This window comes from Trachypithecus francoisi, unplaced genomic scaffold, assembly GCF_009764315.1.
Source record: "Trachypithecus francoisi isolate TF-2019V2 unplaced genomic scaffold, Tfra_2.0 Contig01579, whole genome shotgun sequence".
NCBI classification, from domain to species: Eukaryota; Metazoa; Chordata; class Mammalia; order Primates; family Cercopithecidae; genus Trachypithecus; species Trachypithecus francoisi.
In genome coordinates this window covers 14,260,376-14,287,879 of record NW_022681442.1, presented here as the reverse complement: position 1 = coordinate 14,287,879, position 27,504 = coordinate 14,260,376, and the positions used below count along the sequence as shown (strand labels likewise).

Sequence of the window (27,504 nt, the reverse complement as noted above, 5' to 3'; positions counted from 1 at the left end):
CACTTCTTATTTCCCCCTTCTCACCAGCTAGACTCAGACCTGATGGTGGTAGTAAACTTGTTGAGGGTGGCAAAACAATAGAATGAATGTGGCTTGCATGAAGCAGAGCCAGTCGGCCAGGCGTGGGCCACTTACCAGACTATTATGTGAAAAAAGAATAGCATTCTTATTATTTTGATCAATGTTATGGCAGCTGAAAAGTTATCCTTGGTAATATGTAGCATTTTTTTTTTGTTTTGCTATGATAGCATCCTATACTTCTTCATACCCAGCTCATCAAAAATTTATTACTTCCTTTCTATGTGTTAGGATACCTTACACACTTTAAATCATGTAATTGCTTTTTATACATATTTAATTAATGTTCATCTCCTCCATTAAACTGTGAATTCCTTAGGAGTAGAGACTGTATCTGTTTTATTCACCTTTCTAGCTTTAGCACTTATCACATTTCTGAAATCAAGATGCATTTTATAATCTGCACCTGCCAGGCAGCAGCAAAGACTTTGTCGTCACTTCCCATGTGCACAAATTGGGTCACAGTTGTTCACACTTTGTCACTTCATTTGAGTTATGTCCACTGTTGATAATACATGCCAGAAAATATAGGTGACATGAGGAGAAGTTGCTAATACGCTCAGAACAAAGAAAAGAAATTTCAACTTAAAAGAGTCTGGTGTGACCAATTTATGTGTTGTGTTGGGTTAACAGTTAGGATGCTAAACTTCAATTTGTCATAAATTTCTTGCTGTCTTGAAACAGAAGCTAAGGAACTTCCAGTAAAATTTGATTTTGATTCAATTGAAGAAAAAATGAAAGAATTTAGTCAAATTCTTATCAAAATTTGTAGCGTGTGTCTGCAGCATGGCAAAAAACCTAGAAACCACAGTACAGCACTCTTTAAGACATACTATGGCACAGATAATCTTCATGATCCAGATAATGAGATTGTGTGGAAAGACATGGGCATCTGTGACTCTGATGCAGAAGCTGACTCATGGACTTGTGCTCTGGTAGCAGGAGAAAGTAGCAAGAAGCCAGCACTCCTGCTGCAACAACTTAAAAAAAAAAAGACAAATAGCAAAAATCACATTTTTTTTTTTTTTTTTTTTTAGATGGAGTCTTGCTCTGTGGCCCGGGCTGGGGTGCAGTGGCCAGATCTCAGCTCACTGCAAGCTCCGCCTCCCAGGTTCACGCCATTCTCCTGCCTCAGCCTCCCGTGTAGCTGGGACTACAGGCGCCTGCTACCATGCCCCGCTAGTTTTTTGTATTTTTTAGTAGAGACAGGATTTCACCATGTTAGCCAGGATGGCCTCAATCTCCTGACCTCGTGATCCGCCCCTCTCGGCCTCCCGAAGTGCTGGGCTTATAGGCTTGAGCCACCACGCCCGGCCCAAAAATCACATTTTAAAAAAGCATAAGAGAGTTGTGGAAACAAGGAGAAGATAAAATTTCCAGAGTGGAAAGAGCCTTCCCTAGGTAAGCTGGTGGGCACCAAGCATCTTCTTCCCTTTGGGTATTTGGTCATCCAGTCATGGCTGCAGGATTGGGACATGGCCTATGTAGGGACTTTGCTTGGGGAAAGAGAAAACAAGAGAGATTTCAGTGGTTATTTTGGGGCTAGCACAATAAATTAGAAACTAAAGGACACCAAACATGAGGCTGATTTTCCCATATGGAAAACGATATATTTTAGGGTGATGTGACAGACTGAGAAGCGGGCTAGATAGAAAGGTACAGTAAAATCCCACTGTGCTTAGGAGATGGTCTTGCTAGAGAGAAGAGTTTTATCTCAAATATATGGAAAGTCTCCCCCTGAAGATGTTTGCCATATGTTGAGTCTATGTGTGGCAAGAGACTAAGGGCTAAGAGATCCTCTAAAAAGAAAATCTTTCATAACTGAGAAGACAGACAACTGCCAATCTCTCACCCAAAATACTATTCAAAGGGATAATGCTTGAGGGACCAGAAAAATTACAAAGATAATAGGACTTAATAAAATTGCAACTTCCCCCAGTTCAATCTATAATTGAGGTCATCAGTACTTCACCTTATCTTCCAATGACAGGAAGGAGGGACTTTAACTGATTAAAGATGTCATCTGTCTGGGCACGATGGCTCACACCTGTAATCCCAACACTTTGGGAGGCCACGGTGGGCAGATGACCTGAAGTCAGGAGTTCAAGACCAGCCTGGCCAACATGGTGAAACCCCATCGCTACTAAAAATATAAAAACGTTAGCTGGGTGTGGTGGTGGGTGCCAGTAATCCCAACTACTTGAGAGGCTGAGGCATAAGAATTGCTTGAACCCAGGAGGTGGAGGTTGCAGGAAGCCAAGATTGCGCCACTGCACTCCAGCCTGGGGGATAGAGCAAGACCCTGTCTCAAAAAAAAAAAAAAAAAGGTCATCTGAAGCTGCTATAGTTCTTGTGTACTTAATGTCCAGCACACAATAAAAAATTAATAGACATGCAGAGATGCAGATAAATGTGACCCTGATCAAATGGCAGTAGGTGGGCGTGTGGGAAAAATGTAGACCTATAGATGAGCCAGATGTTAAACAGACAAGTACTTAAATAGCTGTAAGATATAAAATAAAATAGAGGAAAACATTGAAAAAAGGATGAATAAACAGTTTTAACAGATAATCCGTCAGAGTCTATAAAAGAATCACTGAGGTCAGGAGTTCGACACTAGACTGGCCAACATGGTGAAACCTCATCTCTACTGAAAATACAAAATTAGCAAGGTGTGGTGGCACTTGCCTGTAATCCCAGCTACTTGAGACGCTGAGGCAGGAGAATCACTTGCACCTGGAAGGCGGAGATTACAGTGAGCCAAGATTGCACCATTCCGCTCCAGCCTAGGCAAAAAGAGCAAAACTCTGTCTCAAAAAAAAAAAAAAAAAAAAAAGAGAGAGAATCAAAAGGATATTCTAGATTTCAAAATTAAAATACACGAAATTTAAAACTTACTAGATTCAAGAGAATAAGGCAGGTCACAGACTAAGAGAAAATATGTGCAAAGACATGTGATAAAGGACTGTTATCCAGAATACACAAATAACTCTTAAATTTCAACAATAAGAAAAATTGCAATAAATATACATACCTACTATGTATTCATAAAAATTAAAAAAGAAAAAATAACCCAATTTAAAAATGGGCAAAAATCCTGAATAAATGCCTCATGAAAAAAATACACAGCTGGCAAGTAAGCATATAAAAAGTTATTCAACATCATATGTCACTGAGGAATTGCAAATTAAAATGACAATGAAATTTTTTTTTTTTTTTTTTTTTGAGACGGAGTCTCGCTCTGTCGCCCAGGCTGGAGTGCAGTGGCCGGATCTCAGCTCACTGCAAGCTCTGCCTCCCGGGTTCACGCCATTCTCCCGCCTCAGCCTCCCGAGTAGCTGGGACTACAGGCGCCCGCCACCTCGCCTGGCTAGATTTTTGTATTTTTTAGTAGAGACGGGGTTTCACCATGTTAACCAGGATGGTCTCGATCTCCTGACCTCGTGATCCGCCCGTCTCAGTCTCCCAAAGTGCTGGGATTATAGGCTTGAGCCAGCGCGCCTGGCCGACAATGAAATATTCTATATCTCTATTAGAATAGCCAAAATGCAAAACACTAGTAATAGGAACTCTCATTCATCAATGGTGGGAAAGCAAAATAATACACCCACTTCATAAGACAGCTTGGCAGTTTCTTTCTTTCTTTCCTTTCTTGCTCTTTTTCCTTTTTCCTTTTTTTTTGAGATGGAGTTTTGCTCTTGTTGCCCACGCTAGAGTGCAATGGCATGATCTCCACTCACCAAAACCTCCGCCTCCCAGGTTCAAATGATTCTCCTGCCTCAGCCTCTGGAGTAGATGGGATTACAGGTGCCCGCCACCGTGCCCAGCTAATTTTTATATTTTTGGTAGAGATGGGGTTTCACCATGTTGGCCAGGCAAGTCTCGAACTCCTGACCTCAGGTGATATACCTGCCTCACCCTCCCAAACTGCTGAGATTACAGGTGTGAGCCACCACAGCCAGCTGTGCAAGACCATCTTTTTCTGAAAGAATTGTCCTTTGCCCATAGCCCCTACATAGCAGACCACATGACTCTTGCCAGAGCAAAGCCAGTGGGGCCAGAGGTGGAGCCCCTACCCAAGAGGTGCCCAACTGGGGGCTGAGTGTGTGGGCTGGGTCAAATAAACAAGCTTTGGAGGGCTGGCTTTCACTCCTGCTCTACCAAGTTTTTTTTTTTTTTTTTTAAGACTTTATTTCTTCAATTCCCACAGTCTCTCCTAAAGTGATTAAACCTGTAGGCCATGAATAGCAAGTTGGCCATACAACTAGATTGTAACACAGCAATTGGATTTTAGGTACCAATGCTGTGTTCATGTAGGAGTGTAATTGGCTTCTCATTATTCTTAAAAGAGTTGGTGGGTTCTTTGTGACTAAGTAGTCCACCTCCGAATGCCAGAGAGAAAGAGAGAGAGTGCGAGAGCGTGAGAGTAGGTGGTCATCAGTTAAGCAGCCAGCAAATACTTCCAAGGCCTGCTGGGAGCCAGATGATGTGAGGGTACTAAAGGTCCCCCCACAGTCCCATGGAAGGAAAGGATGTAGATAGATGAATTGCTATACTTAAATATGGGTGCAGGATGAATTACAAAGTAAGATGCAAACTCTCTGTGCCTTGTGGAGTCAGAAGAAAGATGCCATGAGCTGGCACAGCCCATGCTGGGCTCATAAAAAAACAGGAGTTCACAAGATGGCAAAGAGAAGTAGAATAATGGCCAGCTGAGAGCAGATCAGCGCTAACAGGTCTCACTAAGGGCAAACTTTCTAGTTCCTGAGGGTGGCATGGCTGGACCTCACGATCCTGACTTTATCTACAATATTTCCCTTCTCTTGTGGGTTCTCACCCATTCTGGCTACGATCATCACATTGGCCCAACATGGAACTCCAAGGTGACCTGAGTTCCTTTTGTTTTCAGGAGGGAGGAATTTGTTAACAGTCCCATAGGTTAGCCAGCCCCTTTTCCTTGGGAGGAAGGGAGATGAGTTAGGTGGAGGCCTCTTTGTGAAGCCTACATCCCTCTATGAATGAGGCAGCAGGTGGCCATCAGTCAAGCTGCCAACAAGCACTTCCAAGGCCTGCTGGGAGCCAGATGTGGCAATGGAGCTCACACTGGTTGCTGCTGCTGCTGCAGCACCTGGGGAGGCCGTGCTTTCCCTGCCTGTCACAGTCACCTGTGCTGTTATAACAAAGTGCCCCAGACTGGGTAATTGATAAAGAACAGAACTTTATTGCTCACAGTAGTTCTGGAGGCTGGAAGTCTAGGTGCCAGGTGACGCCAGGTGTGCTGTTGGGTGAAGACTTTCTCCACTGATGGCACCCTCTTGTGGCAGCATCCTCCCATGGCGGAAGGCAGAAGGCAGAAGGGCAAAAAAGGCCTGGCTAGTTCTCTCCAGCCCTTTTATAAAGGCACTAATTCTATTCATGAGGGCTCTACCTTCATGATTTAATCACCTCCCAAATGTCCATTCATTCATTCATTCATTCATTCATTTATTGAGACGGAGTCTGGCTCTGTCGCCCAGGCTGGAGTGCAGTGGCCGGATCTCAGCTCACTGCAAGCTCCGCCTCCTGGGTTTACGCCATTCTCCTGCCTCAGCCTCCCGAGTAGCTGGGACTACAGGCGCCCGTCACCTCTGCCGGCTAGTTTTTTGTATTTTTTTAGAGACGGGGTTTCACCGTGTTAGCCAGGATGGTCTCGATCTCCTGACCTCGTGATCCACCTGTCTCGGCCTCCCAAAGTGCTGGGATTATAGGCTTGAGCCACCGTGCCCGGCCCCATTTCTTAATACTAAACATTGGGTCTCTGGTTCTAATATATGAATTTTGAGGGGACACATACATTCACACCGTAGCACTCCCCTAATCCTGGATTAGATGGATTCATCTTTGGCTGCCAGAACATTACCCGCTTTCTCCACTGTGTGCGCCGTACCTGCCTGGAGTGAGGCACCCCATTAGGTCTCAGGCCACAGGAGGTGGCTGTGTTAGTCTGTTTTCATACTGCTATAAAGAACTACTCGAAACTGGGTAATTCAGAAAGGGAAGAGGTTTAATTGACTCACAGTTCCACATGACTGGGGAAGCCTCAGGAAACTTACGATCATGGTGGAAAGTGAAGGGGAAGCAAGGACATTCTTCACAAGGCGGCAGGAGGGAAAACGAACACAGGAGAAACTACCAAACACTATAAAAGCATCAGATCTCATGAGAACTCGCTATCATGAGAACAGCACAGGGGAACCATCCCCACGATTCAATCACCTCCACCTGGTCTCTCCTTTGACATGTGGGGATTATGGGGGTTATGGGGGATTATGATTCAAGATGAAACTTTGGGTGGGGACACAGTCAAACTGTATCAGTGGCTTTAAAGCTTGATTTTATCTTATCTGCACCTTGTGCAACCCGTGTGCTCTGCAAAAGGACGGCTCATATAGAGGGGAAAACAGTTGTTATCATTTCCATCCTCAGGAACTAGAAAGTCTGCCCTTAGTGAGACCTGTTAGCACTGATCCGCTCTCAGGGGGCCATTATTCTACTTCTCTTTGCCATCCTGTGAACTCCTTTTTTAATGAGCCCTGCATGGGCTGTGCTGGCTCATGGCATCTTTCTTCTGACTCTGCAAGGCACAGAGAGTTTGCATCTTACTTTGTAATTCATCCTGCACCCATATTTAAGTATAGCAATTCATCTATCTACATCCTTTCCTTCCATGGCACTGTGGGGGACCTTTAGTACCCTCACATCATCTGGCTCCCAGCAGGCCTTGGAAGTGCTTGTTGGCTGCTTGACTGATGGCCACCTGCTCGCTCTCTCTCTCTCTCTCTCTCTCTCGTAGTGCAGAGGACTGGCTGGACATCACGGTCCTGACTTTACCCACAATATTTCCCTTCTCTTGTGGGTTCTTACCCATTCTTGCCACCATCATTACATTGGCCCAAATGTGGCCAAATGCCTCTTGTATACTTGAGACAAGACTGGAATGTTTCAATAAAAACTGAAACTGGGAAATAGACACACGGAGTTACACACAACTAGATAATCTGCCTAGTAATGTGCTGGAGTTCACTTACCTTCAGCTTGTGGCTCATCAGTGTCCCTCCCTCCCAGCTCCCTGTTACTTTCTAGATGCTGCATGACATTGTGATACCCACCATCGAGGAGGATGGGGACACAGGGTTCTGTGAAGTCATTCTGTACACTATTCTAGATACTCGAAGTATTTTTGAAAAGACTTAAAATGAGAAGTAAAAATACATTTTCAGACTTTCACCATCTAACACTTTTCTCCATTAACACTGACCTCACATGCATTAAATAACACTTAGAATGCCTTACCTAAAAAGTAAATAACTTGACTACTTGCTTTTCTTTTTTTTTTAGATGGAGTCTCACTCTGTCGCCCAGGCTGAGGTGCAGTGGTGCGATCTTGGCTCACTGCAAGCTCCGCCTCCTGGGTTCACATCCTTCTCCTGCCTCAGCCTCCAGAGTAGCTGGAACTACAGGCACCCGCCACCATACCTGGCTAATTTTGTACTTTTAGTAGAGATGGGTTTTCACCGTGTTAGCCAGGATGATCTCGATCTCCTGACCTCGTGATCTACCCGCCTCGGCCTCCCAAAATTCTGGGATTACAGGCATTAGCCACCACACCCGGCCACTCATTCTTATATTTACACTTTTTTTTTTTTTTGAGATAAAGTCTTGCTCTGTCACCCAGGCTGGAGGGCAGTGGCACGATCTCAGCTTACTGAAACTTCTACCTTCCAGGTTCAAATGATTTTCATGCCTCAGCCTCCCGAATAGCTGGGATTACAGGTATGTGCCACCAATTGTTTGTATTTTTAGCAGCCAATTTCTTTGTATTTTTAGTGGAGACAGGGTTTCACCATGTTGGTCAGGCTGGTCTCGAGCTACTGGCCTCAAGCAATCTGCCCACCTCGGTCTCCCAAACTGCTGTAATTACAGGCATGAGCCACTGCACCTGGCCCTAAAAATTAATTCTTGCCTTGAATCAAGAATCACAGGAGCACACTAAGCTATTTTTCAAAAGTAACGGCCAGGAAAGACATACCGTATTTATGGATTGAAAGATTCAACACAGTAAAGATGTTGCATCTGCCCATATTGATCTATAGATTTCATGTAATCCCTATCAAAATCTCAGCAAGGTTTTATGTATACATAGATAAGACGATTTTTAAATTTATAGGAAAAAGCCTTAAAAACAGTTAAAACAATCTTGAAAAGAGAATAAGGCAGGAGAAATCACTCTTTCTGACATTAAGACCTACTACACAGCTACAGGAATTAGAAAGTGTGCTATTGGTGAAGGGCTATGTGCTATTGATGCATCGGTCAACGGAACAGAATAGAAAACCCAGAAACAGACCCACACAAATATGTTTAACAGATTTTCCAGAAAGGTGAAAAACAAATTCAATGCAGTGAAGATAACCTTCTCAACAAACGAAGCCCGAGCAATCGGGTATCCGTAGGGTAAAAACGTGAAGCTTGACCTCACACTTTACCAGAAATTAACTCAGAATGGATCACTGACTGAAATGTAAAACACAAAATCATAGAACTTTTGAGAAGATGATAGCAGAAAACCTTGGGCATTCAGGGCTAGGCAAAGAATTTTTACACTTGACTCATCTGGGAGGCTGGATACAGATGGAGGGTGGGAACAGGACATGCAGGGAGACTGGTTTGCTCAAGGCTTGCAGATCTTGCCTTCTCTTTCTTCAGGGTAGTATAGGTACAATGAAGCATTTGCCCCTTTCTATTTCAAATGGAAAATTATACAACTACATGTCGTCTTCACTTTTTCCCATCTCCAGAACTCTAGGCTCTGCAGTGTTAGAATTCTTGGTCCCTAAGGGGGACACACTCATCTGGAAACCCAGCAAGGGGTGCATTGAATACACCTTATGACTGCTCCCTGGGCACTTTGAGATCCTTGTGTCCAGGAACTAGCAGGTAAGAAAATGAGTGGCCATCTTGTCAGGGGCCGGTATGTTTTGACTGTGTCCCACCCAAACCTCCTCTTGAATTGTAATTCCCACAACCCCCATGTGTCATGGGAGGGACCAGATAGAGACAATTGAATCATGGGGTGGTTCCCCCATCCTGTTCTCACGCTAGTTTGTTCTTACAAGATCTGATGGTTTTATGGGGGCTTCCCCCTTTGCTGGGCACTCACTCATTCTCCTTCCTGCCACCCTGTGAAGAAGGATGTGTTTGCTTCCCCTTCCGCCATGATTGTGAGTTTCCTGAGGCCTCCCCTGCCATGCTGAACTGTGAGTCAATTAAACCTCCTTCCTTTATAAATTACCCAGTCTTGGGTAGTATCCTTGCAGCAACATGAGGACGGACTAATACGGGGGCAATTGACCTGGTCAGCAGGAGGCAGGGCTGCTTTCACACAAGGAGGGCAGAGAATAATATAGGTGGAGCTCAGGTGACTCACTTGGGTACCTCTTGGTACTTCTTACCCAACTGTCTGTAAGTGGACAAGCACAAGCAGCCCCAACCTGAAAAGGATGTGGTTACCAAGGGCTCAGACCCCCCCAGGGATGAGGATTAGGATCATTCCATCAGGTAAGCCATTGAGACCAGTAGAAGAGGTAGCAGAGGGCAAGGAAAAGTTAGAATGAATAGTGAAGGAAGGAGATGATGAGTGGCAGTTGCAGCCTTGAGACTGGTGGCAGTAACAGGGACTGTTTGTTCTATGAACTTCCTTCTTTTTTTTTTTTTTTTTTTTTTTTTTTTGAGACGGAGTCTCGCTCTGTCGCCCAGTCTGGAGTGCAGTGGCCGGATCTCAGCTCACTACAAGCTCCGCCTCCCGGGTTCCCGCCATTCTCCTGCCTCAGCCTCCCAAGTAGCTGGGACTACAGGCGCCCGCCAACGCGCCCGGCTAGTTTTTTGTATTTTTTTAGTAGAGACGGGGTTTCACCATATTAGCCAGGATGGTCTCGATCTCCTGACCTCGTGATCCGCCCATCTCGGCCTCCCAAAGTGCTGGGATTACAGGCTTGAGCCACCGCGCCCGGCTGAACTTCCTTCTTCTAAGCTTGCCTGCAGGTGGTCAATGCAACTTCATAATAGCCATCCAAACTTATTGATCTTGTGTTATCATTCCTTCAATATGCTTTGAATGCGAATCATTGCACTAGTCAACATGCCACCCCAGCTCACTGCTGGTGACAAGTTTAATAGTTGGGCAGCCACCTTGCACCAAAGGCTGCCTATATATCATCTCCTTACCACTTCGGTATTGAGGGACCCAGTCCTCAAACCCCATCTTAGCTTTTTTTTTTTTTTTTTTTTTAAGACAGTCGCACTCTGTTATTCATGCTGGAGTACAGTGGTGTGATCTCAGCTCATTTCAACCTCTGCCTCCCAGGTTCAAGCAATTCTTGTGCCTCAGCCTCCCAACATAACTGGAATTACAGGTGTGCACCACCACACCTGATTTTTGCATTCTTAGTAGAGATGGGGTTTCGCCATGTTGGCCAGGCTGGTCTTGAACTCCTGGCCTCAAGCAATCGCTCCCCTCGGCCTCCAAAGTGCTGGGATTACAGGCTTGAGCCACCGCGCCCGGCTGAACTTCCTTCTTCTAAGCTTGCCTGCAGGTGGTCAATGCAACTTCATAATAGCCATCCAAACTTATTGATCTTGTGTTTATCATTCCTTCAATATGCTTTGAATGCGAATCATTGCACTAGTCAACATGCCACCCCAGCTCACTGCTGGTGACAAGTTTAATAGTTGGGCAGCCACCTTGCACCAAAGGCTGCCTATATATCATCTCCTTACCACTTCGGTATTGAGGGACCCAGTCCTCAAACCCCATCTTAGCTTTTTTTTTTTTTTTTTTTAAGACAGTCGCACTCTGTTATTCATGCTGGAGTACAGTGGTGTGATCTCAGCTCATTTCAACCTCTGCCTCCCAGGTTCAAGCAATTCTTGTGCCTCAGCCTCCCAACATAACTGGAATTACAGGTGTGCACCACCACACCTGATTTTTGCATTCTTAGTAGAGATGGGGTTTCGCCATGTTGGCCAGGCTGGTCTTGAACTCCTGGCCTCAAGCAATCGCTCCCCTCGGCCTCCCAAAGTGCTGGGATTACAGGTGCGAGCCACTGTGCCCAGCCCCCATCTTAGCTTTTTGAGCAGGCTTTCTCGGACCACTTCTGGTGCCAACTACTGTTGGATCCTCTGGGAAGCAGACACCAAGATAGAGTCATGATTGCAAAAGCTTTATTGGGAAGACTGGTAAAATGAAAACGAAGGAAGTAGATGGAACAGGGAAAGTCTCTGGATCATAACGCAGACTAACAAGGTCTCTGTAGACCAATGGGCCACTCCGGAACAAAGACTGCAGGTTGGAGGAGTCCTGTATTGAGCAGAAATGAATAGGCCCTTGGGTCCCCACCTTGTTTAGTCAGTAGGCAGCACAAGGCTTCTCCAAGAAGAGGGCTTGGAACCAGTAGCAAACCCTTAGAGAACGAAAGGGGCTGTCATGAACCATGCTCTTCAAAGCTGCACAGCGAGTCCTTTCTGGAAGAGGGATCTAAACCTGCCTGCATCTCCACAGCTGCCATCTGGGCACTTTTTACCCCCACTGGTTGTCAAATGATCCTTTATTGAAGTATTTTCCTTTGTGCTTAACAAGCTGGGCATTCCACTGTATCATTGTTGATGTCATGAGGGTGGTGACCATCAACATTGCAGCCCACAGATGGTGCAGTCCCAGGATCTCTTTAATTGTTCCAGAGAGTTCCTTAACTAAATATCGGAGCTGCATCTGTCAGGCAATGTTGACATTCTCATGAAATGATATTTTCATTGTGCTTAATGTTTTTCTGTTTCTTTCTGTCTCGTGGAGGTTCCTTGAGGGCTTTGATGATCAGGGCGGAGGCAGAAGGTACTACCTCAACCTGTGCCTGTCTGTTCTGAATGGTCAGTTTCACTGTAATCTTCAGATCCTTCAAGTCACTGGTTGCCCTAACAATGTCATTACCAATGTGTTTTGGAGACAGACACAGGGGGTTGATCTTAGGGGCCAGCAGACATGGCACCAACATCATTCCCGGTGCACCTCAGACTTTAGTCTCATTGGGGTCAAACTTAGGGTGCAGGGTGGAGGTAGCTGGTGTTGGATGAACCTGGATTCAGGACGACCAAAAAAAGTTGCACACTGGCCTACTCTGAACTGAAAATGGAAAGCTGGGGCACCTTTTCTCATGGCAGACAAAGGTATAGCTGAGGAAGTCCAAATGCACAAGCACAGGCCTCACCCCTGCTTGCATCACATCTGCTAATGCCCAGCTGGCTGCAGCAACTGAGATGACCTACTCTAAAGCCAAGTTCAAGGAAGTACACTCTGCCCACCGTAAGGCCAGGGCAAGAGGGGGTATGCAGCAGGGGAGTGAAGAATTGGGACCAGTAATTAGATCCACACAGGATAAAGGTCCTTTGGAAACTACTGAGCTCTGGCCGCATTAGTTACTCTCGTTACTATTACTGTTATTAGTTACTACTATTATCACCTGTCCAGGAGACCAGGTACCCTAAGCCAAGTGGTGTCACAGGCAGTTCTCAGGAAAGAATCACTTGACTAAATGCCAAAGATCAGGTTTGGGATCTGCAATTCAAAACTGCAGTTCAGGGATAGAAAAGATTAAACGTAGCACAAAACAACAACCACACTATCCTCCCAAAGCCCCTTCCAGGCAGCTCCAGGGCCGGCCCAGCAGATCAATAGCAATCTGGGGTGCTAGGGAGGGCGCCATCTGAGTAGTTCGGATGAACTGAACATGATGAGTTGCCGGCTGCTTCCTGAGTCCTTGGGGAAGCACACGCACCATCCACTTAGCGCTGGAGCCTGACTGTTCTCTGGGCACTCCTACCCCATCTTCCTGGCGGGGCTTAGATGCTCCTGCCTCTTCTTCCACCAGCTCCTCTTGCCCTGCATGCTCCAGGTAGGATGGAGGCCTCCGGGCACCCCCAGGCCAGGAGATGCTGCCCAGAGGCCCTGGGAAAGCTCTTTCCTGGCCTCTGCTTCCTCTGCTTTCTGGTGACCTACGCCCTGGTGGGTGCTGTGCTCTTCTCTGCCATTGAGGATGGCCAGGTCCTGGTGGCAGCAGATGATGGAGAATTTGAGAAGTTCTTGGAGGAGCTCTGCAGCATCTTGAACTGCAGTGAAACAGGTAGGTGCCTCACCGGGACAGGGTGGGCCTTTTCTCCGTGGTGGCAGCAGTCCCCTGAGAGCAGAGGGCTGCCTTCTAGGAGGCTGGGTCTGGGAGCTGCCTGCCTGGATCCTTCTCATGCCTACGCACTTTAGGCGAGTAACTGCTTTCTGAAACTGTTTTCTTCTTTGAAAAGTGGGGAGACTAACCACCTTTTGGGGTTGCTGTGAAGAATGCAGGAAAGGCCCTGAGCACCCAGGAGGTGCTGGGAAAGACCAGCTGCCCTTCCTGTGTCTCAGCTCCCAGCCCCATCCAGACCAGCAGCCTCAGGGGAGGGTGGATTACTGGGAATTGGGTGGGGTGGGGTGCGTGCGTGAGCAAATCTGGGCCGGGGGATGGGGGACTAAGTTGCTTCTCAGGACTATGTCTGCCTGACCCAGGATTCAGTTTGCAGGGATGAGAAGTTAGGGAACAACCCAAATTGGGTTTGAATCCCAGCAGGAGCACTAGCTCCCCACACCCTCACTTCCTGTTTTAAAGTCCTTTTCTGCTGTCTGGCTCAGGTGAGTGGGGAGGTGCTGTGAGAAGACCTGGGGGAGGGGTGGGGGTCCTGGCTCTTGTCCCGGCTGTTCTCCCAGCTTGCTCTGCAATCTGTGGAGGCAAAGCTTTGTTCTCTTTGGGTCTCAGTCTGCGGGAGAGAAGGGGACCCCCCAATCTCAGGCCTGGCGGTCACAGGGACCCTGTGAGAAGCAGAAGAGACAAGGAACATTCCGGCTCTCGGAAGACAGAAGGCACTTTATAGTGTCCTTATTGCATTTTCTTTGTATTTAGTCACTTGTTTCTACTCTGTGTTCCACAAAGGAAGCTTTTATTGTATTCAACAGAGCAAGATAAAACAGGGGAGAGTAGATAAATGAAAGACCAATGAGACCAGACTCTAAAAGTCAGCAGAAGAACAGGGTGCAGGGAGCTCCTCCCCTCCCACTCTGGTGTGGGGGCTCCTTCAACATCCCAACCTTGCTCTGGGAACAGGTGAGGCTCCCAGGGACAAGAGGCTGGTCCAGGGAGGCAGAGTACCCCGTCTGTGGAGGGTCCCACTCCTTGCATCCTTGCCAGACGGGAGCCAGCCTGCTCAGTGAACCTGGGAAATTGCTGTCAAAGGGACACTGTACCATCGCAGGGTCTAGACTACCAGCAAGTTCAAGGCTCTCCAAGCCAGCAACACATCAGAATCCCCCAGGGAGACTGCCTAGAGTACACATTCCCAGGCTCTTCTCCAAACCCACGTAATCAGGATCTCCAGGGCTGGGCTGGGAGTCTTCAAGTTTCTAGGACAAGCACGGTGGCTCACACCCATAATCCTGGCATTTTGGGAGGCCAAGGTGAGAGAATCAGGCCTGCGCAACAAGGTGAGACTCTGTCTCTACAAAAAGTTTAAAAATTTAGCTAGATGAAGTGGCATGCACTTGTAGTGCCAGCTACTTGGGAGGCAGGAGGATCGCTTGAGCCTGTGAGTTTGAGGCTACAGTGAGCTGTCATTGTGCCGTTGCACTCCAGCCTGGATGACAGAGCCAGTCATGTCTCAAAAATAAATAAGTAAAAATAAAGTTTATTGGGTGATTCCAATGCACAGCAGGGTATGGGAACGCAGAGCTGGTCCCACTCCATTTGGTTCCGATTTTCACTGGAGATTAAAATGTTCCATAAGGGTTAGTTGCATGTAGACCCTGTGGCAAACACTTCACACGTTCTCTCACCTAATCCTCACAAGAAGCCTTTATGTTAGATAGAAGTTGTCCCTCTTTTACAGATTAGGAAATTAAGGCCTTGGGAAGTTAAGCAATTTGTCCAAGTTCACAAACTAGAAAAATGGACCCAGGGACTTAACCCCATGTATTTGGATTCCAGAGCCTGAACCTTTCACCACCATCTCAGGCTGTCTCTCTGATAGGGAAACTGAGGCTCAGAAAGCAGCCTCTTGTCCACAGTTACAGAACTTGTCAAGGTCAGAGCTGGGTCTGGAATTGAGGTGCGTAGACTCCCAGGCTGGTGCCAGTTAAAAGGAATAGTGACTTCCTGCTGCATGCCAGGCTCAGTGCCATTCTTTCCAGGCTGAACCAGAGTCTAGCAGGTGGCCTCTGGGGTTCCAAAGCCCACTGGCTGCCCAGGCTAATTGAGCCGTTCAGGAACCTCTCTGGGAAACCAGGATTCCCAACCCTGCTGTTAGCCCTGGAACCCATGTTTAGGAAGTCAAGTTTTCCCAGCCCTGGAGGAGACACTCACAGCTAGCTGGTGCCCAAAGATCACAGTATGATGGTATGATGATCAAACTCCATCCAGTTTTTATTTTTATTTTTCTAGACACAGACTTGCTCTGTCACCCAGGCTGGAGTGCAGTGGCACTATCTTGGCTCACTGCAACCTCCACTCCCCAGGTTCAAGCGATTCTCCTGCCTCAGCCTCCCAAGTAGCTGGGACCACAGGCGTGTGCCACCAAGCCTGGCTAATTTTTGCATTTTTAGTCGAGACAGGGTCTCACCATGTTGAAAGGCTGCACTTGAACTCCTGACCTCAACTGATCCGCCCACCTTAGTCCGCCAAAGTGTTGGAATTACAGGCGTGAGCCATCATGCCCGGCAAACTCCATCAAGTGTAATAACCTCCAGGAGTGGGGATGATTTGCATCTGTGAAACAGCTTGCTTTTCCTAAAAGCCTTTTGCTTTTTAGTACTTGAGAACCCTGTGTGAGAGGCAGAGCAGAAGTCATCTTCCTTTGAAAGATGAAAGAGGCAGGGCGCGGTGGCTCACGCCTGTAATTCCAGCCCTTTGGGAGGCTGAGGCAGGTGGATCACGAGGTCAAGAGATTGAGACCATTCTGGCCAACATGGTGAAATTCCGTCCCAACTAAAAATACAAAAATTAGCTGGGCAGGGGTGTGGTGGTGCGCCCCTGTAGTCCCAGCTACTTGGGAGGCTGAGGCAGGAGAATTGCTTGAACCAGGGAAGCAGTGGTTGCAGCGAGCCAAGATCACACCACTGCACTCCAGCCTGGCAATAGAGCAAGACTCTTGTCTCAAAAAAAAAAAAAAAAAGATGAAAGAAATGGAGGTTCAGAAAATTAAAAGGCAAAGACTACACAGCAATGCTGGGGCTAAGCTCTGGCGGGACCCCCCATGGGACTCTCTGTTAGGTGCTTTTCTCACAGGGCTAAGTGGCTTCCTTATCTCATGGGGACCAAAGGCAGGACCCAGGCTGCAGAAAGATTTTAAAGGACTTCAATCAGCAAGCTTTGGTGTTGACACTGACCACAAGGCGAGGGGGCTGCTGGTCCTTGGGGAAGACTATCCCCCTTTCACCGGGCGGGGCTTGTCTTTACCAGCAGAACCTTTCCCTCCAACTCTTGGTCGTGTCTTTCTCCAGTGGTGGAAGATAGGAAACAGGATCTCCAGGGGCATCTGCAGAAGGTGAAGCCTCAGTGGTTTAACAGGACCACAAACTGGTCCTTCCTGAGCTCGCTCTTTTTCTGCTGCACAGTGTTCAGCACCGTGGGTAAGTGCAAAGCCACAGTCCCCCTCACGGTGGCCCTGTGAAGGGTGGGCTTCGGGGTGGCAAAGGACACTGGAATTGGGGTGTGGAGATGGCCCTCTTCTCCCTCTCTTCCCTCCCTTCCTCCCTTCCTCAAATCTATATTGCACACCTACAAATAGCAGCTGCGCTGGCCCACACTTTCGCACTGAAGATGCACCAGGCCCTGTTTTTTTTTTTTTTTTTGAGGTGGAGTCTCGCTGTGTTGCCCAGGCTGGAGCGCAGTGGCCGGATCTCAGCTCACTGCAAGCTCCGCCTCCCGGGTTCACACCATTCTCCCGCCTCAGCCTCTGAGTAGCTGAGACTACAGGCACCCGCCACCACACCTGGCTAGTTTTTTGTATTTTTAGTAGAGACGGGGTTTCACCATGTTAGCCAGGATGGTCTCGATCTCCTGACCTCGTGATCCACCCACCTCGGCCTCCCAAAGTGCTGGGATTACAGGCTTGAGCCATCGCGCCTGGCCCAGGCCCTGTTATAAGACGTTTATGCTGATTAGCTCATCTAATCCTCACCATGAGGTGGGTGCTGTTATTGTTTCTATACTCTAGCAGGTCCGTCAATTTCATGTGTGTTTGAACCCAGCCACTTGGGTCTAGACCCAGCACCCTGCTGCCTCTCTGTATGCATAACTTTCTATGCACCTGGCACATAGAAACTGGGAGGGAGATGCTTCCCCACCCTTATGGGCAAAATGTTGGTTTAGTGGCCCCTTTGAGGACATGACCATTGTGGCTGGAGGGCAGAGAATGGTCAAGAGAGTGGTGGGGGACGCTGCAGCAGAGCTAGGCCTCCTGGGCTGGGGTGGGGGTGTGAAGCCGCTGGGTCAGCAGTTAACTAAGGTCCCTCTGGTGATTAAGGGCTCACTCTGAGCTGGCTGGCCCAGCCCCAGCTTCCCTTCTGGTGGGGCAGCAGTGGGGCCAGGTTGCAGGGGCCAAACCAAGCCTGGCAGGAGCCTCCCCTGCCTGGGCAGGTGTCATAGGAGGTGATGGAGCTGCCTCAGCCACAAGGCCAGAGCCCTTGGGTCAGAGTACCCACCAGGAGCGCGGCCCATCACTCAGCCCCTCCCCCTCTTGGCTGGCAAAAGGGACTGCGGGCCCTCTCCTCCTTCAAGAGAACAAGTGCTCATCCCTAGGAGGGCCTGGCCCACAGGGGTTGCAGAGAATGGATGGGGCCCCTCATGCTGAAAGTCAGGGTGGAGCACAGTGGCCAGCCTGGGTCGAAGCTGTGTAATCTCCAGCAAGGGACGTCGCCCCTCTGAGGCTTTTACTGGGACCGGTAAGCACTTCTAGACCTGCCTCTCAGGGTTGGCTGATGGCTATGCATGTTAAGTGGCAGCCAGGATGCCTTCAGCAGTGATGAACAGAAAACCCAACTCAGCTGGCTTAAACCGCAAGGAGAATGTCGCCTTCCAAGTCAGAAGTCCAGTATGAGGACAGCTCTAGGCTGATACACAGCTCATGCCCAGTTCCCATTTGCAGTCATGGCACTGGGCATCAGGTTTTCTCCATCTTTCTGCCCACTGGGCCACATGAGGCCAGCAAGGTCCACATCCCATCCAAGCATCACTGTGTCTTATACAGAAAGGGCTGCTGTCTCTCTGCACGGTTCATCAGCAGCGATGATGTCTTCCCGGGAGTCTCCCACTGGGCCTCCCAGCCACCTCTAAGCTGGTCCCAGGCAGGGGGGTTGGAGCACCAGGATGACTAAGACTAATCGGATCTGCTCCTAAATCAGCTGGGGGAGCAGTGGGTCTGCAGGGAAGAAAGGAGGGAATGGCTGCTGGGTGGGCATCCGGTGTCTGCTGCACCCAGCTTCAGAAATAGACAGCCCCCATGTGGTTTCTCCTTTTCGCCTGAATGCTTTTTTTTGTTTTGTTTTGTTTTTGAGGTGGAGCTTTGCTCTGTCACCCAGGCTGGAGTGCAGTGGCACAATCTCGGCTCACTGCAACCTCCACTTCCCTGGTTCAAGTGATTCTCGTGTCTCAGCCCCCAAGTAGCTGGGATTACAGGTGTGCACCACCACACTCAGCTAATTTTAGTATTTTTACTAGAGATGGGGTTTCACCATGTTGGTCAGGCTGGTCTCAAACTCCTGACCTCAGGTGATCTGCCGACCTCAGCCTCCCAAAATGCTGAGGCGCTGTACAAAGGGGCTAGAAGCTATTAAGTTTACTTTGTCTTTTTGTTTTCCTTAAGTTTTTTTTTTTTTTTTTTTTTGAGACAGTCTTGCTCTGTCGCCCAGGCTGGAGTGCAATGGTGCCATCTCTGCTCACTACCACCTCAGGCTCCCAGGTTCAAGCAATTCTCTTGCCTCAGTCTCCCAAGTAGCTGGGATTACAGGCACCTGCCATCATGCTTGGAATTTTTTGTTTTGTTTTTGTTTTTTTGAGACGGAGTTTTGCTCTTGTTGCCCAGGCTGGAGTGTGATGGCGCGATCTCGGCTCACTGCAATCTCTACCTCCTGAGTTCAAACAATTTTCCTGTCTCAGTCTCCCGAGTAGCTGACTATGCCATGCACGGCTAATTTTTGTATTTTTAGTAGAGGTGGGGTTTCATCATATCCATCAGGCTGGTCTTGAACTCCTGACATCAGGTGATCCATCCACCTTGGCCTTCCAAAGTGCTGGGATTACAGGCATGAGCCACCGCACCAGACCATGCCTGGCTAATTTTTGCATTTTTGTAGAAACAGGGTTTCACCATGTTGGCCAGGCTGGTCTTAAACTCCTGACCTCAGGTGATCCACCTGCCTCGGCCTCCCAAAGCACTGGGATTATAGGCGTGATCCACCGTGCCCAGCCTCCTCAGGAATTTAGATTGGTCCAGGCACCCTGGCTTATGCCTGTAATCCCAGCACTTTGGGAGGATGAGGTGAGAGCTGGAGACCAGTCTGGGAAATACAATGAGACCTCGTCTCTACAAAAAGTTAAAAAATCAGTTGAGAGTGGTGATGTGCACCTGTAGTCCCTGCTACTCAGGAGGCTGAGGTGGGAGCATCACTTGAGCCCTGGAGGTTGAGGCTGCAGTGAGCCATGATCATGCCACTGCACTCCAGCCTGGGAGGCAAGAGTTGGCCTGGATGGCAGAGTCTGTCTCTGGCAGAGTCTGTCTCAAACAAGCAAACAAACCCGAAAAAACCTTAGACGCATCTGAGGCAGGATTTCTCAACCTCAGCACTATCAGCCTCTTGCACGGGATAATTCTCTGTGGAGGAGGCTCCTGTGCAATGTAGGATGTTGAGCAACATCTCTGGCCTCCACTCACCAGATGCAATAGCACTTTCCCCACTGTCCCCACCTATTATGGCAGCCACAAGTCTCCAGGCATTGCTGAATTTCCCTTGGGGGGCAAAATTGCCCCCTGTTGAGAACTGATCTATTGCAATCATTGTCAAAATGTGGTCCCTGAGTAACATCGACATCACTGGGAAACTTGTTAGAGATGCAAATTAATTTCCAGGAGCCATTCTAGACCTACTGAGCCAGACACCATGGCTGTGGGGCCCAGCAATCTGTAGTTTAGAAAGTTCTCCATGTGATTCTGATGTGTGCTAATGTTTGAGAAGCGTGCCCTGGCTGCACGTCAGAGTCACCTGCAGAGCTTTTTGCAAGCTCCCATGTGCAGCCCCTGCCCTAGACCAAACGGTTAGAATCCCTAGGGACCAGGCCCAGGCATCAGTATTTTCCAGGGCCCTCCAGGTGATTCTAGTGGGAGTCTAGGCTGTGAGTCACTGATCTAATGGAAGTACATTAGCTTGGCTTAAATTCCAAGAAGGCCATGCTGCTGCCCATTGTACGAGTCAATTAGGACATCATGCCGCCCAGAAATTACAACTGGAAGAGGATGTTGGGGAATGTTCCGCACTGTCCATAATCAATAATGGTGTTTGAAAGTCCCTCTGGTAATACTGCTTCCTGCCCTGCACCTCTGGGTCATCTGAAATGCACCTGGCCTTAATGCTAAGAACAGGATACCTGACAGGTGTGAAGTCAGTCAATCCCCAGTCATTCCCAACTGGGTCTGCCCTCTTGGATTAGAAAGGAAAGTGCATGGGCTATTAAGTACTTACAGGCTAAGTACAGTGAACTGATTGTATCAAAATATATGAATGCATTCTAAGAAATAATGAGTTCCATTATGCATTTCGGCATTCAGTAATTAGGATAGTTAATACATTCCATTTGTAGGGGTTGTGTGCTCTCTGAGACCTGCTTCCTTGAAACATTTTCAGGAATGTGACATATTGCATATTTTGGATTGCAAAAGTAACTCACCCAGAGGCAGCCAAAAAGGCTTTGTTTATAATCCCGTAAACCCACCTTCACCAAGGACAGCAGTGGATTCACAGTGCCTGCTCTGTGCTCAAATCCCAGCTCCTTTCAGACACTCCAATCCAAACCATCCTCCTGTCTTGAGATTTCTGCCAAAATTGTCTAGCCAGTCTCTACAGGTCTCTCCTCTCAGCTCCTGCCTTAGCCAAAGCCTCCTTCATCTCTCACCTGGGCAGGAAACATAGCCTCCCCACTTATCTTCCTGTGTCCATCTGAAGCCCTCCAATTTACTGTCTGTGATGCAATCAGGATAATCTTTTCAAGACGCAAACCAAGTCAGGAGTGGTGGCTCACTCCTGTAAGCCCAGCACTTTGCAGGGCTGAGGTGGGCAGATCACTTGAGGACAGGAGTTCGAGACCAGCCTGGCCAACATGGTAAAACCTCATCTCTACTAAAAATCCAAAAATTAGCCAGGCATGGTGGTGCACCTGTAGTCCCAGGTACTCAGGAGGTTGAGGCAGGAGAATTGCTTGAACCCAGGAGGTGGAGGTTGCAGTAAGCCACGCCTCTTTACTCCAGCCTGGGCAAAACAGCAAGATCCCATCTTAAAAAAAAAAATGCAAACCTGATTTTGTTTCCTGTGGCTGCTGTAATAAATTTCCACCAAGTTGGTGGCTTGAAGCAATAGAAATTTATTCTGTCAAGATCTGGAGGCCAGAAGTTTGAAATCCGTTTTACTGATTTCAGAAATCAAGGTATTGGCAGAGCCATGCACCCTCTGAGGCTCTAGGGGAGGACCCTTCCTTGGCAGCTTCTGGTGGCTGCCAGCATCCCCTGGCTTGTGGCCACATCACTCTGGTCTCTGCCTCCGAGGTCATATTACCTCCTCTTCTCTGTGTGTAAAGTATCTTGCTCAGGCTCTTCCTTATCAGGACACTTATAATGATACCTAGGGCCACACACACAATCCAGGATAACTTCCTCATCTTGAGATCCTTAATCATGTCTACCAAGACTCACTTTCCAAATACGGCAGCACTGACAGATTCCAGGAATTAAGACTTGGTTATATTTGGAGGCTGTCATTTTTCAGCCTTCCACACTGATCAAGGTGCTCCCCCATCTGCCTTGGAAGCCCTTAGATGCTGCCTACCTCCCTGTTCACTAGCCACACTGGCCTTCTCTTGGTTCCTTAAACCTGGGTGACAGCTATACTCAGAGTGACATCTTGGTGAAAAATTAGAAAACCATATCCCTCACTAGGCAGACACAGCCCAGTGCCGCGAGCCCTGAGCTCCAAGCTTGGTAAGTGCACAGAGGCTAGGTTTCAGCTCCCAGTCACCCCCTTGGTATATGTGCAGTACACAAGTTGCCCCACTGTCGCTGTATGGATAGCCCTTTGTTGAACCTGCCATAGGGTCTTTGCACAGGCTGCTTCCTCTCTCTTCACCTGGGTAGTGCTTAGCCTCCTGCCAACATCAGCTCAAAAATCCCCTCACAGGAAAAATATTTCCTGGGCCAAAATCCAGGATGGGTGCCTTGCGGTTGTTCTTTGTTTTGTTTTTTGTTTTCTTTTGAGACAGAGTCTTGCCCTGTTGCCCCAGCTGGAGTGCAGTAGCACGATCTCAGCTCACTGCAACCTCCACCTCCTGGGTTTAAGTGATTCTCGTGCCTCAGCCTCCCAAGTAGCTGGGATTACAGGTATGCACCATCACACCTGGCCAATTTTTGTATTTTTAGTAGACACAGGGTTTCACCATGTTGGCCAGGCTGGTCTTGAACTCCTGACCTCAAATGATCAGGAGCCTTGGCCCCCAAAGTGCTGGGATTACAGGCATGAGCCATCGCGCCTGGCCCAGGATAGGTGCCTTTGTTCTAATCATTCATGGTCTGCTTTTTCACTTCCTGTTATTGATCTCCATTTGTAATTCCATACTCATTAGTGTGGTTTTTAAAATTAATGTCTGCCTCTCTTACCAAACCAGAGGCTCAGACGGGTCATATCCCATATCCATTTTGCTCAGCACTATGCCCCCAGTGCATGCAGTAAGCACTCAATAAATAATGAATGAATGAATGAATGCAAATACAGAGTTAACTGACACTGCCATCGAATGGTACCTAGTGGAACCAGCCAGAGTGGCATGGAGTGCTCCGGGATGGATGCAAACTGATGAGACTGTTTCAGGGCCACAGCTCCCTCCTGGACACTTGGGACTCTGGTAAGGGTGGGCAACCTGAATGCCCACCTGCTCTTGGAGGGCAGAGCCCGAGGCCAAAGTGTGCCACAGGGAGCTGCACTTCTGGAGGAAGCTGGGGCTTAGCCAGCTGAGGAGTTGCCTTCAGATTAATTTACATAATTGGGCTGGGTTTTTCTGTATTAATCATCCTTTATGACATCAAAATTAAACACAGGCATTAAATATAAAAGCTTTGTCCTCTGCTTGTTGAAGTCACTGATGCTTGCCTGCTCCAGCAGATCTAGCTACTTGTGCTGTGGGGTTTGAGGTCTGTCTGCTTCTGCCCCTCTGTTGGTGCAAGGGGAGGGGCTCCTGACGGGGATGGAGACCTCAGCCCATCCCCCTTCCTTTGTTTTGCTGCCGGATTCTCTGATTGAATGGTCCTGCCCCTGGATGCTCCTGAGGGTGACAGCACTGGTTGGGGGACCTGAGAGTCCTGTGGATTTGACCCCAACTCCACTGTGTATCACGTGTATGCTCACGGGCAAGCTACTTCGTTTCTCTGTGCTTCAGTTTCCCCACCTGTGAATGGTGATAACAATACCTCCCTATGAAGGCTGACTGACACCCAGCCCACAGGAAGTGCTCACTAGGCAGCTAAGGTCTGGAGGGTGAAGACACCAGTTATCAGTTGCGCACTGTGTGTCAAGCACGGGCCTCATGTAATCCTCCCAGCTAGTCAATATGCAAAGTAGGTATTGTCATCCCCATCTTACAGATGAAACCTGAAAATGTGAGCAGTCAATTTTTTTTTTTTTTTTTTTTTTGAGATGGAGTCTCCCTCTGTCGCCCAGGCTGGAGTGCAGTGGCTGGATCTCAGCTCACTGCAAGCTCCGCCTCCCGGGTTTACGCCTATTCTTCTGCCTCAGCCTCCCAAGTAGCTGGGACTACAGGCGCCCGCCACCTCGCCCAGCTAGTTTTTTGTATTTCTTAGTAGAGACGGGGTTTCACCGGGTTAGCCAGGATGGTCTCGATCTCTTGACTTCGTGATCTGCCCGTCTCGGCCTCCCAAAGTGCTGGGATTACAGGCTTGAGCCACCGCGCCCCGCCGCAGTCAAATAATATTATCATAAATAGCAGAGCTGGGATTCAAAGCAAGGTCAGTCAGAACCTAGATGCTGGGAGGCTAATTGCTTCATTAGGAACATGTTTGTCTAATCTGCTAAGCAACAAATAGCTCTGAGGGCAGTTGTATTTTACTCATCTTCCATCTTTCTGTTTTTCCTAATACTACGCACACTGCTGAGCACACCGTGGGGACACAATAAGTGCCTCTTACATAGAAACAAATAGCCCAGTCCTCTTATGGAGGACAGGAGTGGCTTTTTTTTTTAAGATGGAGTCTTGCTCTCATCCCCCAGGCTGGAGTGCAATGGCACAATCTCGGCTCATTGCAACCTCCACCTCCCGGCTTCAAGCGATTCTCCTGCCTCAACCTCCTGAGTAGATGGGACTACAGGCACCCGCCACCACGCCTAATTTTTGTATTTTTAGTAGAGACGGGGTTTCACCATATTGGCCAGACTGGTCTCCAACTCCTGACCTCAGGTAATCTGCCCACCTTGGCCTCCCAAAGTGCTGGGATTACAGGCATGAACCACCACACCCGGCCAAGGGTGGCTTCTTAAAAGCCAGCACCTTCACAGAGAATAAAAGTGGCGTCGGATATGATTACAAAGCCATCCATCCTCTCTCACTTGTATTCATCCTGTCCTTCCAGGTCAGCTGAGGCCTTCCTTCAGAGGGTGCTCAGAAATGGCCAGAGCAGAATCAAAGGCAATCTGTCCACCCCAAGCCTGTGCTGGTCCCCTGCCAAGGACATTTCAAGTCAAAGACCTGGATATCAGTTGCTTCTCATCCTAAAGGGAAGCTGGGTTTCACTCCTTTCCCTCCCAGCAAAGCAGGCCTAATGCCAGACCAGTGGCTGAATGCTTTGAGATGAGTATTTTCAAAAACATTGTGTAAAATGTCATGCCAAGGAGGGGAAATGGCAGAAGGTCTCTTTAAAGCTTTTGGGGGGAAAAAGGGAAGGGGCCAGATGCAAACTAAGTCCATCTTCTTTTTCAGGCTATGGCTACATCTACCCCGTGACAAGGCTTGGCAAGTACTTGTGCATGCTCTATGCTCTCTTTGGTATCCCCCTGATGTTCCTCGTTCTCACGGACACAGGTGACATCCTGGCAACCATCTTATCCACATCTTATAATCGGTTCCGAAAATTCCCTTTCTTTACCCGCCCCCTCTCCAAGTGGTGCCCCAAATCTCTCTTCAAGAAAAAACGAGAACCCAAGCCCGCAGACGAAACTGTCCCTCAGATCATCATCGGTGCTGAAGAGGTTCCAGGCCCCAAACTTGGCACATGTCCTTCACGCCCAAGCCGCAGCATGGAGCTGTTTGCGAGATCTCATGCGCGAGAGAAACAGAGCACACTGCAACTTCCCCCACAAGCCATGGAGAGGAGTAACTCGTGTCCTGAACTGGTGTTGGGGAGACTCTCATACTCCATCATCAGCAACCTGGATGAAGTTGGACAGCAGGTGGAAAGGCTGGACATCCCTCTCCCCATCATTGCCCTTATTGTTTTTGCCTACATTTCCTGTGCAGCTGCCATCCTCCCCTTCTGGGAGACACAGTTGGATTTCGAGAATGCCTTCTATTTCTGCTTTGTCACGCTGACCACCATTGGGTTTGGGGATACTGTTTTAGAACACCCTAACTTCTTCCTGTTCTTCTCCATTTATATCATTATTGGAATGGAGATTGTGTTCATTGCTTTCAAGTTGGTGCAAAACAGGCTGATTGACATATACAAAAATGTTATGCTATTCTTTGTAAAAGGGAAGTTTTACCACCTTGTTAAAAAGTGAAGGTTTCATTGTCTCTCAGATGACAGACACTGGCTGAGCTGGTTTTCTTGTGTTGTCTTTCAGGGTCATGTAGCCTGTCACCTGAGACCCTGAGTCTTGGAAGCAAATCCCTTATGAGAGCCGAGTTCACTCTTGAGGCCCTGCAGAAATTTGGCCAATGCCCTTTGTGTCAGGGCATTAGGAAAAAAAACTATCACCATTCCCCAAAGTCCAATTAATGTATCTGTCCTCCTTTTTTAAGCACACCACCTCATCTAGATGAAGCAACCTTATGGATGCCACTGCTTTTCTTGAAATATGAGAAACAAAACACCTTGATTCTTGGAAGTTGTACCTTCAGTTAAATTAAAATCTTCCTGAGTTGTTCTTTGTTACCCGAAAAAGAACTAGTGTGAACACCCTCTTTTGTTGAATGACTGCATGAGTGCACGTAAGACCAGCCCAATCCCAGCCCCTGTAAAATACATCGATGTCGGGTGTCACCAAAATGGCAAAGTAGAAGCAATCTGGCTTCACTGCCCCCCATAGAAAACCAAAAACAACAATCTAGTGCCAAGATGATAAACATCAATATCCCAGAACTCAAAACTGAGGCTTTGACAAACCCTGGGGCCACAGAAAAGTGAAAAACTGAGCAGAAGGTAGTAACATCCCTTCCCCAAACCGTAAGTCATCATGCAGAAAAGTTCCCTGGACATTTCTACTCTGGAAAAAGTAAGATCAAGGCAGCCAGCCAGCTTCATCATCTTGACTACCTACTCAGGAAAGCTTTCCTGCCTCAACCCACAGGAAGAATCATGAATACCTGTAGGGTGAGGGACCCCCTGAAAGCCTCTGGAGTCACCTAGACAGTGGAGGTGGGGCTAGCAGCCTAGTGCGTGAAACTCTGGGGCTACTATTCATCTCAGACAAATAAGACACTGAGTCAGAGAGTGGTTCAGCAGCATCACATTGTAAGAGGCACTCTCCACAGGCCCTCTGGCCATGAACCCCTAGCCAGCCTCCCCACACAGCTGCAGAATCCCCTTTAGTGCCCTTTATCTGTGAAAAGGCAGAGCTTTGAACTTTTGCAAGAGTCATGACAAACCTGGGCTTAGGGTGCTATTTAGTGCTGAAAAGGAGGTAGTGATCTAGAGCTAAAGGAATCAATAGGCAAAGTGCACAGAACATCTAAACACACATATGCTAAAGAGACCAAACTAACCCAGGCAGCAAAGACTGGAATAAATAACTAAACCTTCAATGTGAAGACATATGTGTACATGCATAAG

General features: G+C 48.1%; 1 protein-coding gene and 1 long non-coding RNA gene across 3 annotated transcripts in view; one reads left to right on the top strand and one right to left on the bottom strand.

The window, feature by feature from the left end:
- The window catches only part of LOC117064367, a 68,891-nt gene that overhangs the window by 33,381 nt on the left and 8,006 nt on the right, over positions 1-27,504 (bottom strand). The gene's annotated exons all lie outside the window — the stretch shown is intronic.
- On the top strand, positions 13,067-26,341 carry KCNK18 (potassium two pore domain channel subfamily K member 18). The gene is made up of 3 exons (XM_033178548.1): positions 13,067-13,289; positions 16,688-16,816; positions 25,434-26,341. The coding sequence occupies exons 1-3, from the start codon at positions 13,067-13,069 to the stop codon at positions 26,231-26,233; spliced, it is 1,152 nt and encodes a 383-aa protein (XP_033034439.1). The 3' UTR covers positions 26,234-26,341.

Bases quoted from the DNA above. Each gene is read 5' to 3' on its own strand.
- KCNK18 (XM_033178548.1), top strand. From the start codon at position 13,067: ATGGAGGCCTCCGGGCACCCCCAGGCCAGGAGATGCTGCCCAGAGGCC. The intron at 13,290-16,687 runs GTAGGTGCCTCA...GTCTTTCTCCAG, and splicing joins CTTGAACTGCAGTGAAACAG to TGGTGGAAGATAGGAAACAG. The intron at 16,817-25,433 runs GTAAGTGCAAAG...CTTCTTTTTCAG, and splicing joins CACAGTGTTCAGCACCGTGG to GCTATGGCTACATCTACCCC.